This window comes from Lytechinus variegatus, chromosome 4 (assembly GCF_018143015.1).
Source record: "Lytechinus variegatus isolate NC3 chromosome 4, Lvar_3.0, whole genome shotgun sequence".
NCBI classification, from domain to species: Eukaryota; Metazoa; Echinodermata; class Echinoidea; order Temnopleuroida; family Toxopneustidae; genus Lytechinus; species Lytechinus variegatus.
Genome location: NC_054743.1, coordinates 38,472,700 through 38,487,807, shown reverse-complemented (window position 1 = coordinate 38,487,807; position 15,108 = coordinate 38,472,700). Strand labels below are relative to the sequence as shown.

General features: G+C 37.0%; 1 protein-coding gene across 2 annotated transcripts; it reads left to right on the top strand.

Annotated features, from left to right (window-relative positions):
* The first annotated feature begins 2,782 nt into the window (after window positions 1-2,782).
* On the top strand, window positions 2,783-14,277 carry LOC121414004 (arginyl-tRNA--protein transferase 1-like). 2 transcript variants are annotated; one of them, XM_041607040.1, is made up of 9 exons: window positions 2,783-2,976; window positions 4,753-4,816; window positions 5,421-5,869; window positions 6,375-6,589; window positions 7,943-8,071; window positions 9,419-9,633; window positions 10,581-10,680; window positions 11,933-12,050; window positions 12,782-14,277. In XM_041607040.1, exons 1-9 carry the CDS (start codon window positions 2,889-2,891, stop codon window positions 12,952-12,954), a joined length of 1,551 nt encoding a protein of 516 aa, XP_041462974.1. In that variant the 5' UTR covers window positions 2,783-2,888; the 3' UTR covers window positions 12,955-14,277. The 2 variants fall into 2 exon arrangements, with proteins under 2 accessions (XP_041462974.1, XP_041462973.1); XM_041607039.1 differs by lacking the exon at window positions 7,943-8,071 and adding an exon at window positions 7,308-7,436.
* Window positions 14,278-15,108: the final 831 nt, after the last annotated feature.

The following is a 15,108-nucleotide window of genomic DNA, read 5'->3' as shown; positions in this document are numbered from 1 at the left end:
TTGCTTTTGTATATATTTCACTTAAAATGCCTCTTTTATCACATCTATCAGTAGATCATTAATTCTTTATATAAGAGGGCCTCCATTATGGATAAAGAGTTTGTAAGAAAGAGCAAAAAGAGGCATTTTGTGGGTATTTCATAGTCCATCAAAGGGAAGGTTGTTCACATGTGACATCACACATCGCATTGCCAATGGGAGGATCTCCATAGATTGGTGATCGCAATATTCAAATACTCATAACTTTACCCATTATTTTTCCGATTTTTCTCAAATTTTCTTTGATCTAAGTTTTTTTTATTTTTTCTCTTTCCACACATGCCCATTTGTTCCAAATGAAATGCAACATTATATCGTAATGAACAATTAACTTACACGCATTATTCAAAGGGGGAAAAAGATCACCATCACGCCCCCTCAAAATAACATGGCGCCGTTGTGTTTTCTATATAAGTGATGAGTACCCTAAGAAAAAAAATAGACATACCCTTTTACCATCAATAAGTAGATTGTTCTCTGGTAGGCAAATTAACAGCCCTAATAAGTAATATGTCCCATCACATTCGAAATCAAACGACTCCTCAGTTTCCAATTAGTGTTCGACAGAAAAGGGGCTCTGAATGCCTGCGCTCTTATTAAAATTGAAGATTCAATGGCGGAGACAGGCCTTTATTGAAAAAAAAATCACTTTCTTTCTTTCCCTTGTTACATATGCCGTTACATTTTATTTTATGCTCATATGATTTATTTCTTTAATGTTACTTTGATTTAAATTCTTTGCTAATATTCCAATGAATATGTCCACGTTTCTTAACTTTTAATTTTATTATGTTTCGGCATATAAGTTATTATATTTGAAGGCTTTATACCTTTAATGAATTTCTGTATATACTATTTCTTGTGACGGCCTCGCTGGATAGCAGCTATGATTGCGGGAAATTGTATATTCAGCGTTTTTAGATGTGAATGAATTAAGTCAAATAAACAGACTTATTACCTGAGAGGGAGATGATTCCGTATATTGGCGAACTATACATGATGTACACGAATATTAGTAGCGTACCTAGGATTTTCCACAGACATTACCGGGGGGGGGGGGCAAAACCGTCCGCCGAAAATTTTGACAAGAAAGAAAAGCTCATCAACGGGGCAAAATAGGTATTCAAGCTCGCTCGTCAGGGGGGGGGGGCAAAAAAGGTTTTCAAGCTCGTCAGGGGGAGCAGGGATATGTCTTATGCATGGGTTGTCAGGGGGGCAGACTGCCCCCTGCCCCCCCCCCGTAGGTACGCTATAGTGACTCGAATGGTAATATATGGGTCACGTGTTCAGTCAAGCATGAGCAAAACATTTCGAGAGAGGAGCAGAGGTAAAAGTAAATGTTCGACCTTTTTTAAATGAAAACTTTTCATTTTGAATAGGTTAAAAATCAAATCAGAAGCAAAAACCCTAACCTTCTAAAAAAAATTTTGCTCACATCGCTTCGCTCTCTGGCAGCCTTATTTTGTGGTAGATTTTGACATGAAATATATTCAGAAAATAATACCATAATCACTATATTTGATTTTCTTTTCTAATTAACGGTGACCTAATTGTTTTTTTTTCCTGGGCCCCTATAGCTCCCCGGGCCCCTCCCCCTCCAAGGGAAAATGAGCATAGGGGAGATTGGGGTAATCCCGAACACCTTAATATCTCCAGGGGAGGTGAGGTTCTGCTGTCACGGCATAATAGCCGGAACACAGAATGTTGTCTGACTTCCCATCATGCACGGATCTGTTGACTGGTCTCTTCCGATTAAAGAATAATCGGGAAAAATGCATATGACAGATTTTTACGTTTCCTTCATTGAAGAGTGGGGTAATCCCGAACATCTCAATATCTCCTAGGAGAGGTGAGGTTCTGCTGTCACGACATAATAGCCGTAACACAGAGTGTTGTCTGACTTCCCATGCAGGGATCTGTTTTTTTTTTTTAAACAATTACCTAGTTAGCAATAATGCAGATAGCATTTCCATTTATTTGAAAGCAGGATAAAAGAGCATTGTAGATTAAATGCCTTACTCAAGGGCATAGGTGCCGCGGCCGGGGATCGAACCCCATGTTAAGCCAAGCGCCTTAGGACCACTCGGCCACGGCACCTCCACTATTTCTTTTTAAACAAGTGCACACCTAGTTACCAATAATGCAGATAGCATTCCATTTATTTGAAAGCAGGATAATTTAAGAGCATTGTACACCGGGATTGTACATTAAATGCCTTGCTCACGGGCATAGGTGCCGGGGCCGGGGATCGAACTCCGGACTTTCCATGTATAGCCAGGCGCCTTGGACCACTTGACCACGGTACCTCCTCTATTGACTTGTCTCTTCCGATTAAGGAATAATCGATAAGAATCCAAATTACGTATACTTGTTTATGTTTCTACGAATGGCGTTCGCGATTACCCCGTGTCCCGGAAGTGCGGGGTAATCCCGAAAATTTGCGTAATGTACTATAAATTCTAAAGGGATGCTTGATGTTGAATAAAGACGTTGTTAGAGTTAATACATGGTGTGTTTTATCAAATTATCTACTAGTTTTGGAATAAGGCTCACTTTGATTCTTGCTATCGCTCTGATCAGAAAGGTGCTCGTTATTACCCCACTTTCCCCTACATATCTACACATCTCTTTGAGCTAGCTTTAATATTTTGGAGGTACCATAACAATAGTTTGCAAGATAAAACTACTGGCTAGTTTTAAAGAATTATATGCGGAACCTAGCTAGCTAATCATAGACTACGCTAATTGCCGAGAAGTGTACGGTTCAGTTCTGTGGCTTAATCCAGTTCTATAACTGTTTCCCGAGGAAGCTATCATCCATATAGGAAGTGGCATTTTCTAAAGCTGTAATGCAACACTCAATTGTGGAATATCTTTCGGAACATGAAGGCTACAGATGTGGATATTGCGGATCGCCTGACTCAAACTTTTCGCATGGTACGAAGATTGCAGTGGTAGTGTAGCGAGCTAGCCTAATAATGGACCAGCGTCGAGGGCCGGCCGAGAGAGCCGACGTTGAGCGGAGTTTGCTAGCTCGCGGAGCAGGGCTCGTACCGGCCGACTTCAAGCAAATTTCCCCATCTGAAGTTGTTCTCAAATGCCGCACATAGCAATGCAATTATAGCAAATCCCTCAAATCAAATTTCAAGGTCGATGATAAACGGTACCGGGGGTATACGGTACCCACTGCTTTTGTGAATATTATCGGGAACGGCACGGCTGTATTCCAAATTTCCAGCTTCGACCTCGACGTGACAACGTCATCAAAAAATCAATGAATCTTTTGAATTCTCAGTTTGCTTCGCAGTAATTTTTATATAGACTGAAGTTAGGGATTAAAACATTTGCCTCAATTGCCTGCGGTAATTTGTTTGCTGCATGTTTTGGTCGCTAAATATTTGGTTCAGTCCATATCAAAATGATGGCCAAGCCAAGTCAAGTTGCCAAGTGAAGTGATGTCTAACAGATTTTAAATGATGACGTCGAGATGGAAGCCGAAATACAGCCGTTACCAATACTGATATTTTGAAAAGTGATTGGCATATCGCATATTGTTTACTGACCTTGAAATGTGACTGAGAGACTTGCTATGACATTCGGTGCTAAATGCAGTTTTGCACTGGCTGACTGAGTTGAGCAAATTTCCCCACAAGAAATCATTTGCAAATGCCATGGCAAGTCTCGGCTCAATCACATTTCAAATACCCACTACTTTTTCTGAATATCGCAATCAGAAATGGCTGTATTTTGGCTCGATCTTGATGATTGGCAAATTCTCATTCAGATATCACTTCCCTTGGTATCCTTTTCTTTGCCATAGTTTTATATGCCTGTGGCAGCTTACAAGTTTATTCGTCGTATATTCGCATGATTTTGGTCACTAACTTTAGCTCATATCAAAATTATGGAAAAGGCAAGTGAAGTGATGTCTGAAAATGTTAATGAGGTCGGGATTGAAGGCAGAATATAGCTGCTCCCGATCGCGATATGCTAAAAAGTGGTGGGAATATTGACCTTTAAAATGTGATTGAATTGCTTTGACATTAACAAACATTTTGCTCAAAGTCGGCATACATGTGTGAAACTGCATTAGGTCTAGTACCGCAGCAATTTAGAGGCAATTTCATGCAGGAGGGGGGGGGGCTATTTCTGTCAATCCACAACTATTTCACCTGTTGTGCCAAGTTAATGAATAATTGGAACTCTACCAGGAAAATGCAGGACTATGATCTACATTTATCGTTATGACTTGTGCAAATTTTTTCATTTTTTTGTTTCATGTCGTAACTTTCTTATCTTTCATCTGATTTGATGAAACTTTCTGTATTATATGCTTATTTGATTTATCTCTTTTTATTCAAATTAACTTTTTGCTGGGTAGACTTGCCCTTAGATTGTTTTTGTTACTGGTTCAAATCAGATAGGCATACCCATGAATCAAAGACTTTCAAAGTGTGTAGTATGTTGCTTCCATGTTTGAAAGAGTGCAAGCTTGAAGCTGTGGACACTAGGTGCATTCAGTGAATAATTACTAAGTCTATTCTAAGGGTTTCCTAATTAAAATCTTTATATGTCTCAGTAGACTCTGTTATTGACCTTGCAATAAACAGATTTTTAGTACATGTAAGACCTCTGGGAGGCCTATGCACCCGACACCAATCTGGCATTCTCTTCTGAATTTTAATGTCGAATATGTTTTTGTTGATTTGATAGGAATGTGGGCTCACAACTTAACATGTCAGGATTACCAGGATCTTATTGATAGAGGTTGGAGAAGGTAAGAATGTCTTTAAGACCAGTGTGAACCGTCTTCTTCAGGGCTCCATTTCATAAAATAGTTGCTATGATAGAAACTTGGTAAAAAGGCAACTTTCATTCAAAAAACAAAACATAAGGAACATGCAATTTGACAAAATTTTGCATTTCCCATTGTTCCAGCCAAGAGTTAGGCTATGGCCCAAGTTTAAATGGACTTAAGAATATGTACTACAGATTACTAATTACTGGTAAATTGATCATTGTTTACAACTTGGTAAACTAGGACAACTCTTCATCATATGATGGTAAAATTAGGCACAGAAGATAAGTAAAAAATATAAAAAAAACAGCATACATTGTACGAGAATTAAGTAATTTGATTGTTACTGAAATTAGGACAGTGCAATGAAATTTAAAACAAAGTAGCCCATTTCAATAAATAAATTTATGAATTTTAGTTGAATTTAAATGCTGCTATATCAGGAATTTTTAAAAATACATTCTGTAATGCTTTGGCTTTGCAATTCTTAAAGTAAATGCACTTTTCACAACTAGAAGTGCTACTTTCTCCATAGGAATTTATATGGACAGTCTACTAAAATGTTCCTTCATTGAATTTACAGAAGTGGTAAATATGTCTACAAGCCTACTATGGATAAGATGTGCTGTCCACAGTACACCATCAGATGCCATGCACCCTCGTTGAAGTTGAAGAAATCACAGAAAAAAGTTCTGAAAAGGGCGACCAAATTCTTCACCACCGGAGAAAAGCCAGGAGGGGAGGGAGTGGTACAGCATGACGGGGAAGATGCCCCTGGAGGGGTGCATCCAATGCCCCCTTCGCATCAGGAGCTTCCACAGATACCCATGGAGGATATATCAAAGATACAAGGAGGAGTTCAAGAGTCAGAGGGTGAGGCCAGAGTAGCGAAAGGTCAGTCAGATGTCAAAGGTCAGTTAGATGTCATAGTTCCATCGGAGCATGGAGGAATAGAAGGAGAAAGAGCAGGGACGAGTGATGAAAGTCCTGCAACTGTCTCTATAGAGAAGCAGAAGAGGATACCTAAACCAGGTAAAGCATAATCATTACATCATTTCAAATTGAAGAGATTTTTCCCAAACACTTATCTACATTTTTTCTTTTTCTTTTTCTTTTCTTCCTCCTATTCCTTTCCTAACTTCTTTATTATATTCGTTTCTTGAATATTAAAAAAATATTCTATTTATTTATACAGTCAGACGTTATTCTTCGTGGACCTCCTGTATAGGGCCACTTGCCGTCAAGATCACAATTTTGGTTTCCATTTTCCCATTGAAACATGTTTTACCTGAAATTATCCCTATAGACTGCCTGCTCAAAAAACACTACTTTTCTTGTCTCACTTGTGCAATCTTTATACACAGGTTTTGTTATATTTCATTTAGAAGACATTTTGGCTGTTATTTACACTTTTGTTCAGAAGTGCTTCGATTCTAGACGTGAATTCTAAGTGATGAAGTTGATACGTTACAATTTTACTGTAACAAAAGATAACTTTAGGTTCTATTGATTTCAAATCTTTGTAAACTTATCTTAGGCTTAGGTGCAGACCCAACCAAACCACCATGCAAGAAATCAAAACTATTACGGCTAGAAAAGCGCCAAGAGAGGCTGAAGCAGAAGGCTAATACAGAGAGTTCTGAAGCCAACATTAGACCAAGTAATTCATCTAAGCATGAGAATTCACCAAAATCACTGGAGGAGTTTATAGTAGATGCTATACCTGGCCAGGATCCTAAACATCGGCTAGAGGTAATCATTGATGCATGATCGGGGGGGGGGGGGGGGGGGGGCAATTGTAGTAAGGTGTTTTAATTAAGTTAGAAAATCCCCCCCATCTCCTTGGTAAACCAGTATCTGCTCCTGCCTGCTACAGTGTGAATATTATTGTGGGCAGAATTACAGGAATCTGTGGTAAAATATTTTTTAAAGTTGTAACATTTTGAGATTTTGCTTAGTTTCAGAAAACAGTAACACATGATAACAGGTGTACATATCAAGAAGCTAGTGATGTTACACATTCATTGTTAATTTTTTTATTTCATTTTGTGAACTTGGAAATATTTTCATATGAAAAAGCACTTCCAATTACAATCACCATGTTACATAATAATGTTTCAATGTAAATAATGTAGTCATCCAAAATATATAAGATTTCCTTTTTCTAAATAGCACTAATAGTTTCCGACTGTCCTTATTTGAAATTAACAATTACTGTGAAAATTTATTACTTTTTGGATAGCTATAATGAACATCTGCTTTGCACATATTTTCATGTATTATGTAGAAGGATATGCAGTTTTTTTTTCATTAATTATGCTGTGTATTGTAGAGAAAGCATGGAGGACATGGCTGTATGGAGTGAATTATAATTTTCATGAAATTAAAGAATGAAAGACTCATTATTTCCGTAAGAAGGATGCATTGCCTCAGGAGTGTAAAATCCCTTTCTTTTCTGTGTTTTGATTAGATCAAACTGGTTCGATCTAATCCAATGTCGGATGATTTTAAGCGAACACTTGAAGAAAGTCATCGGGTCTACACAAAATATCAGATGTGCATCCACAATGATGCAGAGACCAAGTGCAATCTCAGACAGGTAATTCATATCTACAGTGAACGTAAGGTATCTTCTATTTAAACAAAAAAAAAGGAAAATCATTAGGTAAAGGTCTAACTCCCCAGCCTTCCTCCATGCTCTCTCTTCAATCAGGATTATCGTAACCCCCTCTCCTTTCACTCTCTGTTGCCCCCCAATCTCTCTCTTGCTTTCTCTCCTTTTTCTTCCTTCCTCTACCCTTTTCACTTGCCTCTCTCTTTTCTCTGTCTTTCATTTCTCTTAGTCTCCTCCCCTTTTCCCTTGCCTTCTCCAATTTGCTCTCCCCCTTCCCTTCTCGTCCAGTTTCTCTTCTCCCTTTTCCATTTCTCTTTCCTCTCTTGTGTTCTCTCTTTCATTCTTTCCGTTCCTTTCTCTCTCCCAGTTTCTTTCACCATTTTCCCGTTCTCTTTCTCCTCCCTTTCTCCTTTCCAAGAAATATCAGTCCTTATGTACTGATCAGCAGTACATTGTTTTTGTATATATCACATTTGACCTTTGACCTCTAGATCAGATTGATTCGCACAAATCCACCCAGTCAAGAATACATAAATACAGAGAAGGAGAGCCACAAGGTTTATGAGAAATATCAGACCTTTGTGCACAATGATCCCCCAGATGAGTGTGCTCTCTTTGAAGTAAGTGGGCTATTCCTTTTTTCCAAGTTAAAGGTCCTATCTCACCAAAGGAGATGTCTCAGAGACAACAGTCGTGGCACCATCTCCAACATAAAATTTCCTTTGGTCTAACCAAGGAATAGTCTCTGTGATGTCTCCAAACAAAGTGACAAGCACTTGCTAACACAGTCACACAGATGTTGCTCCAATGTCTTGGAGACTTCTCTTAGTTGAAGCGACTGCTCAGAAAGATCTGAGATGTCACAAAATTCGAGCTGTTGCAGCATCTACATGTACTTGGAGACTTGTCAGCAACATCCTTGTACCTGTCAGGCAAAGTGCTTGTCACCTTGTCTGAAAACGTCATAGAGAAGTCTTTGAGATATCGGAGGGACATCTTCCTGGTGAGATCAAAGAAACTTTCTGTTTGGGACGTCTCCTATGGCGAGATACATCTTAAAGTGTCAATCTTTATTGTCAATGTTTATTTTCTTACTATCTAGAGCTTTGAATTGTTAAAAACATCTTCAGCCAGAGTTTATGGGCATACCAGCTTACTACACATTCCAATACTAACATTTTCAGTTTTTAGCTTAGATTAATTTTCTTTAATAAATAAATGATTTCACAATTAGCAAAATAAATCAAAAGAAATATAAATCTGGAATTACTTCATGTTTGCAACACTTTATTCAAATATTCTACTGCACTACCATAAAAACAAGGAAATTTGCAACTCTGTGAGCTTAGCAGGCCAACACAAACTTTGAATTGTTTACAACATTTGGTGCTATTATCACACACAAAAAGTAATATATCATTGTACTGCACTTGTAATGAATAATAATACATATGATTTATATAGCGTCTATTCCATTTTGATTAAATGCTCAAGGCGCTTATAAGAGCAAAACATAAAAGTAAGGAGATAATAAGACAAATACAAGAAAGGGTGAATTACAAATGAGGAAAAAAGTCTGTCTTCAAACCTAGCTAGTACCTGCTGGTGAACAAATGTAATTGTATGTTGTTGAAGGATGTTGCAGAGTTTGAGTTCTTAAGTTCCTGTGGTAGTGAATTCCATAGGGCTGGTCCGGCTTGAGCAAAGGCTCGATCGCCCCAGGATTTTTTAGATAGTGGAATGTGTAAGAGATTAGATTGGGATGATCGCAGCGTGCATGCAGGATGATAGTGGTGTATGAATAGCCTGATACAACAGTAGCACGGTGCAACTATCACTGAATCAATTTGTGTTGGGTGGCCGAGTTTACTAGAATAAGCGGGCCAAATTCCTGTTTCTGTGATACTATTACATTAATGAATTATCTATTTCTCTGTTTCTCTTTCTTTCTGTTTCTCCATCTCCAGTACAAGCGTTTCTTGGTAGATTCACCCCTTGTTGAACAGTACTCGGATGACGGCCCTGAATGCGGCTATGGATCCTTCCATCAACATTACGTCCTTGATGGTAAAATCATTGCCGTCGGTGTCATTGATATACTACCGACGTGTGTATCATCGGTCTACTTCTACTACGATCCTGAGTACAGACACCTCACACTGGGTACCTACTCAGCACTAAGGTATGCAGGAAAATTATTCTTTCAAGCAAATAAAAATGACCTGAAAATAATATGAATGAATATGTGCAAGAGCATCTGGAATTTTATTCGTGATTGCCTCTTAATCCCATTCTGTTTCTGTAATTCAAGTATTCATGTAACTGCCACTTATAATCTCTACTAGGAAAATCAATGCATGGCCAGCTTGCATGCAAATTCAATCCATAATCCGTATTTTATTGTTTGAAATAGACATGAAATGTAATACTCTGAAAATTTGCTTTGCCCAATTGATCGTGGGCCCGGCAGCCACTGTGCAGCGCCAGATCAACGAGGCTCTATCCCTTTAATTGTTGAACGCCAAACGCTAGCAGCAACTTCCATCTTTTAACGTCTTTTAGTCTGACATGGTCGGGATTTGAACTCCTGACCTCCAAGTTGTGAGACGGACGCTTTACCAACTGAGCCAACACACCGAATAATGATGCAGTATGTTCCATTGAGAAAAGAAAACTGACGTTTAATTTGACATGGACTGCAGAATTTGGTTTCATGATCTGCCCATGTTTTGTCCATGTAAGACCTGTCAAAATATGTTTGGCATGTTTTTGCCTTTAGATTGTTGATCATTCATCTTGATGAGTGTAAAAAAAAAATATAAAACAAGAAGCTGTGCTTGTTTTTTCATGAGGGCTGCCCAAACTTTGAATTTCTAATTGATAATAGAAATGATGATTAAGAATAGTAATGATGATGATGATAATACTAATATAAGGTATTTATATTGTGCATATGTCTTCCGTGTTATATACATATAGATATTCCTCAATTACCCTGTCTAGACTGAACTTACATTGTCGAATATCAAATTTTTTTACAAATTGAATTTTTTAATTATTTTTTATTTTATATTATTAACCTATTTACAGCTATTCATTTGTGAATTTCTGTGCACCTTTCCATTCCAGAGAACTAGCTTTCACAAGATTACTGAACGTGACTGCTCCATCATTAGAGTACTACTATATGGGCTTCTATGTGCATTCATGTAGGAAAATGAGGTACAAGGTAAGACTAAAGTTTGAAATTGATCATGAATATGAAAAGAGGATGACTTTACTGCTTAAGATTCTAGCAATAAGTCATAAAGCATTAGTTATTAAGTCCATTATATTTGTCTGATCTGATTACTGTATATGTCCCACAAAGAAATCTCCACTCCTCTAGCCAGAATTAATTAATTGTACCAACTTGTAAAACATGTTCGTTTGGTGATCGTGCGTTTCAGTCAGCAGCATATTGGGCGCATCGTGGTGTAGTGGTTTTGACTCTCGCCTTTCAAACAGAGGGTCGTGGGTTCAAATCCTAGCCATGGTGTGTTTTCCTTCTGCAAGAAGTTTATCCACACAGCTACACTCGACCCAGGTGAGGTAAATGGGTACCAGCAGGAAGTAATTCCTCAAAAAGCTGTGCGCAGCAGAATTGGTATACTAGCTTAGCTGGGGTAATATAGGAGCACCTAGCAAGGTGGATATGTGTGCAATACAAATCCTTTGTTTATTATTATATTATTATTTAAACAATAACTAAATTGAAGATATGTGTCCCTTTATCTTATACCGCAGTGGTTGAGATGACAAAGCACCTTGTTAGATCAATGGTTACAGTGGTCATTATAATAAAAATATCTCTTTCTCATGATAACTGAAGAACCATTTGAACAATCACTTTCAAACTTGGCTTATGTAATATATGTGATTGATGTTGATATGGTTAGATTTGAAGTCGCATAGTCAAAGGTTACAGAAGTCATATGAAAATTTCAGAAGTTAGGTGGAGTATATTCTTGATCTGGCATTTGGGGATATTAAATTTGCTTGGATACAAATAACAGACCAGTAAAGATGGTTTCAGAACATTATATACTACAGAGGTTTTTAGGTTAATTGCAACATCACAGCAACATCTTGGTAGAAGTGGTCATATGTAATAACATAGCACAATCTAGACTTGGAGACCTTTATCAGTTATCATCACAGTGGAGGCATACATTTCATCTGTGTGCAGGTAGGAATCCATGAGGTTCTAAAGAGCAAATCTATGTAGATATGGTGAAGTGTCATTTTGCTTTATTTGTGATAGGAAACTGAATCGAGTTTCATGTAAGGCTTTATCACTTGAGCATTTTTAGCGTGTTGCTGATTATTGCAGCACCAAATCTAAAATTGGCCAATGATGGAGTTTTGTCCACCTGATTGTCGTTCCTCAATAAGCACTGTGATTCCCATCCCAATATGATGTGTCTTTTCTTCTTCTACAGGGTCAGTTTTACCCTTCTTATTTACTATGTCCCGAGGCTTACACCTTCCTACCCATTGAGGACTGTTTACCAAAGCTGGATGTGAACAAGTACTCGCGCTTTGCATCGGAAAATGAATGTAAGCTAATCAAAATACAGGGACAGACTCTGGACTTACCGCAGGGGGGAAGTGGTGTACACTTTATTTTTTTTTAATTCACAAGAAAAAAAAGGTCCTCAAAGGGGGGGGGGGGTTCCTTTTTGCCCCTCCCCTCTCAGATCCCTCAAGAGGGGGATGCACATTTAAAAAACAGATTGACGTACAAAATAAATTACGATAATAAAATTTAAAAAGATCACTGGTCACAGAGAGCATTTTTGTGTAGGTTTTTGTTCTATATAAGTAAACCATGAAGGGGGGGGGTTTTTTCATAAAGTTTTTCTTATTCACAACTTGTGGTCTGTACTTTGATGCCAAATCAGATGCTCAGTCTTTTGAAAATTTTACAGTTCCTCTGTTGTTAATCACTCAGTGATTGTAATTGGTAACTTCTTGACTGTAATTAGAGAGAAATGAACTGAAAAAAAACCATGTCATTTTGAGTGCAGTATATTGTGCCATTCCTAAATGAAAGCTCTTTAACTTTGCATAATCTTAGCATTCTCTAAATTGGCAATCCAATGAAATATCTATTTAACATTCAGATTGGCCTTTTGGATGAATTATTATGATTATTATTCATGCTGTTATATATCCATATTTTTCTCTATTAAAACAGTGGAAGCAGATTAACTATCACCTTAGGAATAAAATTACTACTTGTAGCCGTATAATTGTTACAATTTCAATAATTTTGTATATTATCCCAGCTGATGCGGCAGTTAGCCTTGAAGAGGTATTGGTACTACACAAACACATCGCCATGCCGTACCCGGTCTACAAGCAATACCGCCCTCAAGCAGCAGACGAAGAAGAAGTCAAGGAATATGCACAGATGGCTGGCAAGAAGTGTGTAGGACAGATGCTGCTTTACAGAAACTGAACCAGTACATTTCTACTTATGCAGTGTCTGTATGGTAACAACATTTGTAATATCTATTCTACCTTAACTGTCTTTGATGCTTGACACGTTTGTAAGCTTTTAATTGAAATAAGGTTTAACACCAAATCCACCCTACTTACAGATGGTCTGAACAACTAGAGACAAATTGAAGGAGCACTTAAAACACTTAAAAACTTGTCAAAATCTGATGTAATGTGCAGGGATGCTGCTTTTCAGACTAAAGTTTGATTTCAGACTAACAATGCTCATTTTCAGCTATTGAAACCACCTTTTTTGTGTACAGAGTGACTCAGTTTAGATGATTTTCAGACTTTCTTACCAATTTTAACTGTACATGTATGTGGCATCTCTGAAAATAAGGATGCTAGAACACAAACGTTTTACTACTTTTTTTCACTTGGGGGAATGGCACAGGTTTCTTATTTCACATCCCAATTTGATGAAATTTTCAGTGTTGTGCTTGCTTGAAATCTCTTTATTTCTTCAAATCCAATAATTATATTTAGGTGGATTGGCCTTTAACAAATGAGGAGTGTTGTTTCTTAGTACCTAACATGACATTTACAGAAAGTATTTTGAATTTAAAGTAGGTATATTTAATATCTAGAAATTTAAAAAAGATAGGAAAGTCATCTTTCAGTGGTTTTATTTGATATGAAAGCCTTGTATATGTACAAAAAAATCATGGATCATTAGTTTTTAAGTCCTATCATAGGGAAAGACTTGGTTATGAGGAATAATGTCCAATCAACAAATGTGTACACATTGACTTAGTTTTGAACCAAGGCACTATTACATGACCTTAAGCATGACTACGAACACCACGGATATAGTAAGTCAAGCCATCCATTGTAAAATGGAAAGTATGAAACACATTTGTCATTGCCATGGAATAACTAGTAAAAATATGAAACAAAAAACATAGATCGATCAGGCAAAAGTGAAACAAAAGGAACACAAGTGTAACACTCTCTTGATAATGCTGTCTGACTGGCAAGTTTTGATAGTTTTTTATTGATATTTTTAAGTCCAACAAATGATGAAGCAGGTGCAAAAACACAGGTCAAATATAATGTAAACTCACCTCTAGGTAAGGATGGTGAACAGAGTATGTAGGTTGAATAGTCCACATGATGATTATATAAACATTAAACAAATTATTGTTGTATCATACATGTATGTATCATATACAGGATAAAACAAGATCAGCATGGACCTGGTGCAAGAGGATAAAAATGAATATAAAAATGGCATATGATTATTAAATATATATTAAAAAAAACAATTCAAATTACATTCATTACAGAGTACAAAATAATGATAAAATAAACTAACAGACCCAACATTGCATACATTGTATGAATGGGAAGATGACGCAGAAACAAATCGTGCTCCTTCCCACTTTTTAGCAATTTCCACTCCAAATTTGCTCGGATAATGTCTTCTATGGGTCTTTTCAAGTACTTTCAAACTTGATCTATTTTCATGCTATACACAAAGCGGTGAAATACTCTAGCATTGGAGCTCACAATGTAATTTTGATATTCCTTACACATTCATAGTGTAGTCCAGTATCATTCTCACTGGAAAAAATACTTTCCTTTACATATAGATTCGACTGAAATACATAAGTTACTGATCAGTAAAACTCATTGAACAATACAATGATGTAATTTTGTCCTGAACTGTTCAAATAAACATATCATATCAGAAGATCAATTCAAGCTTATGCATGTCATCACTATTTTCATCAATGCATTAAAATTTCTCCTGTATGGGAGTTCACGCAAGCTTATCTCTCTTCCAAATCTTTCAACACCTTGATTTATGTTCTCTCTGAACATTTTGGATAATCATGCATTGACTATAACAGTGACATATAAGAGATGAAAGATCATCAATACTAAATCCTGTTGTAATTGAACTAAATTTATGATACTTATAACTGAATTAATTCATAGCGATGTATAGAAAATCAGCTATCAATTTTGCTTTCTAATATACACTAATATGCAAACAAAAATCATGTTGAAATTCTATCAGTTCATACAACTTGAAATATCTTTAAGTAAGTGAAATTCTAAATGTAGCATACATATTTTTTTTTTCTTTTTAACTCAAATATGATTATAC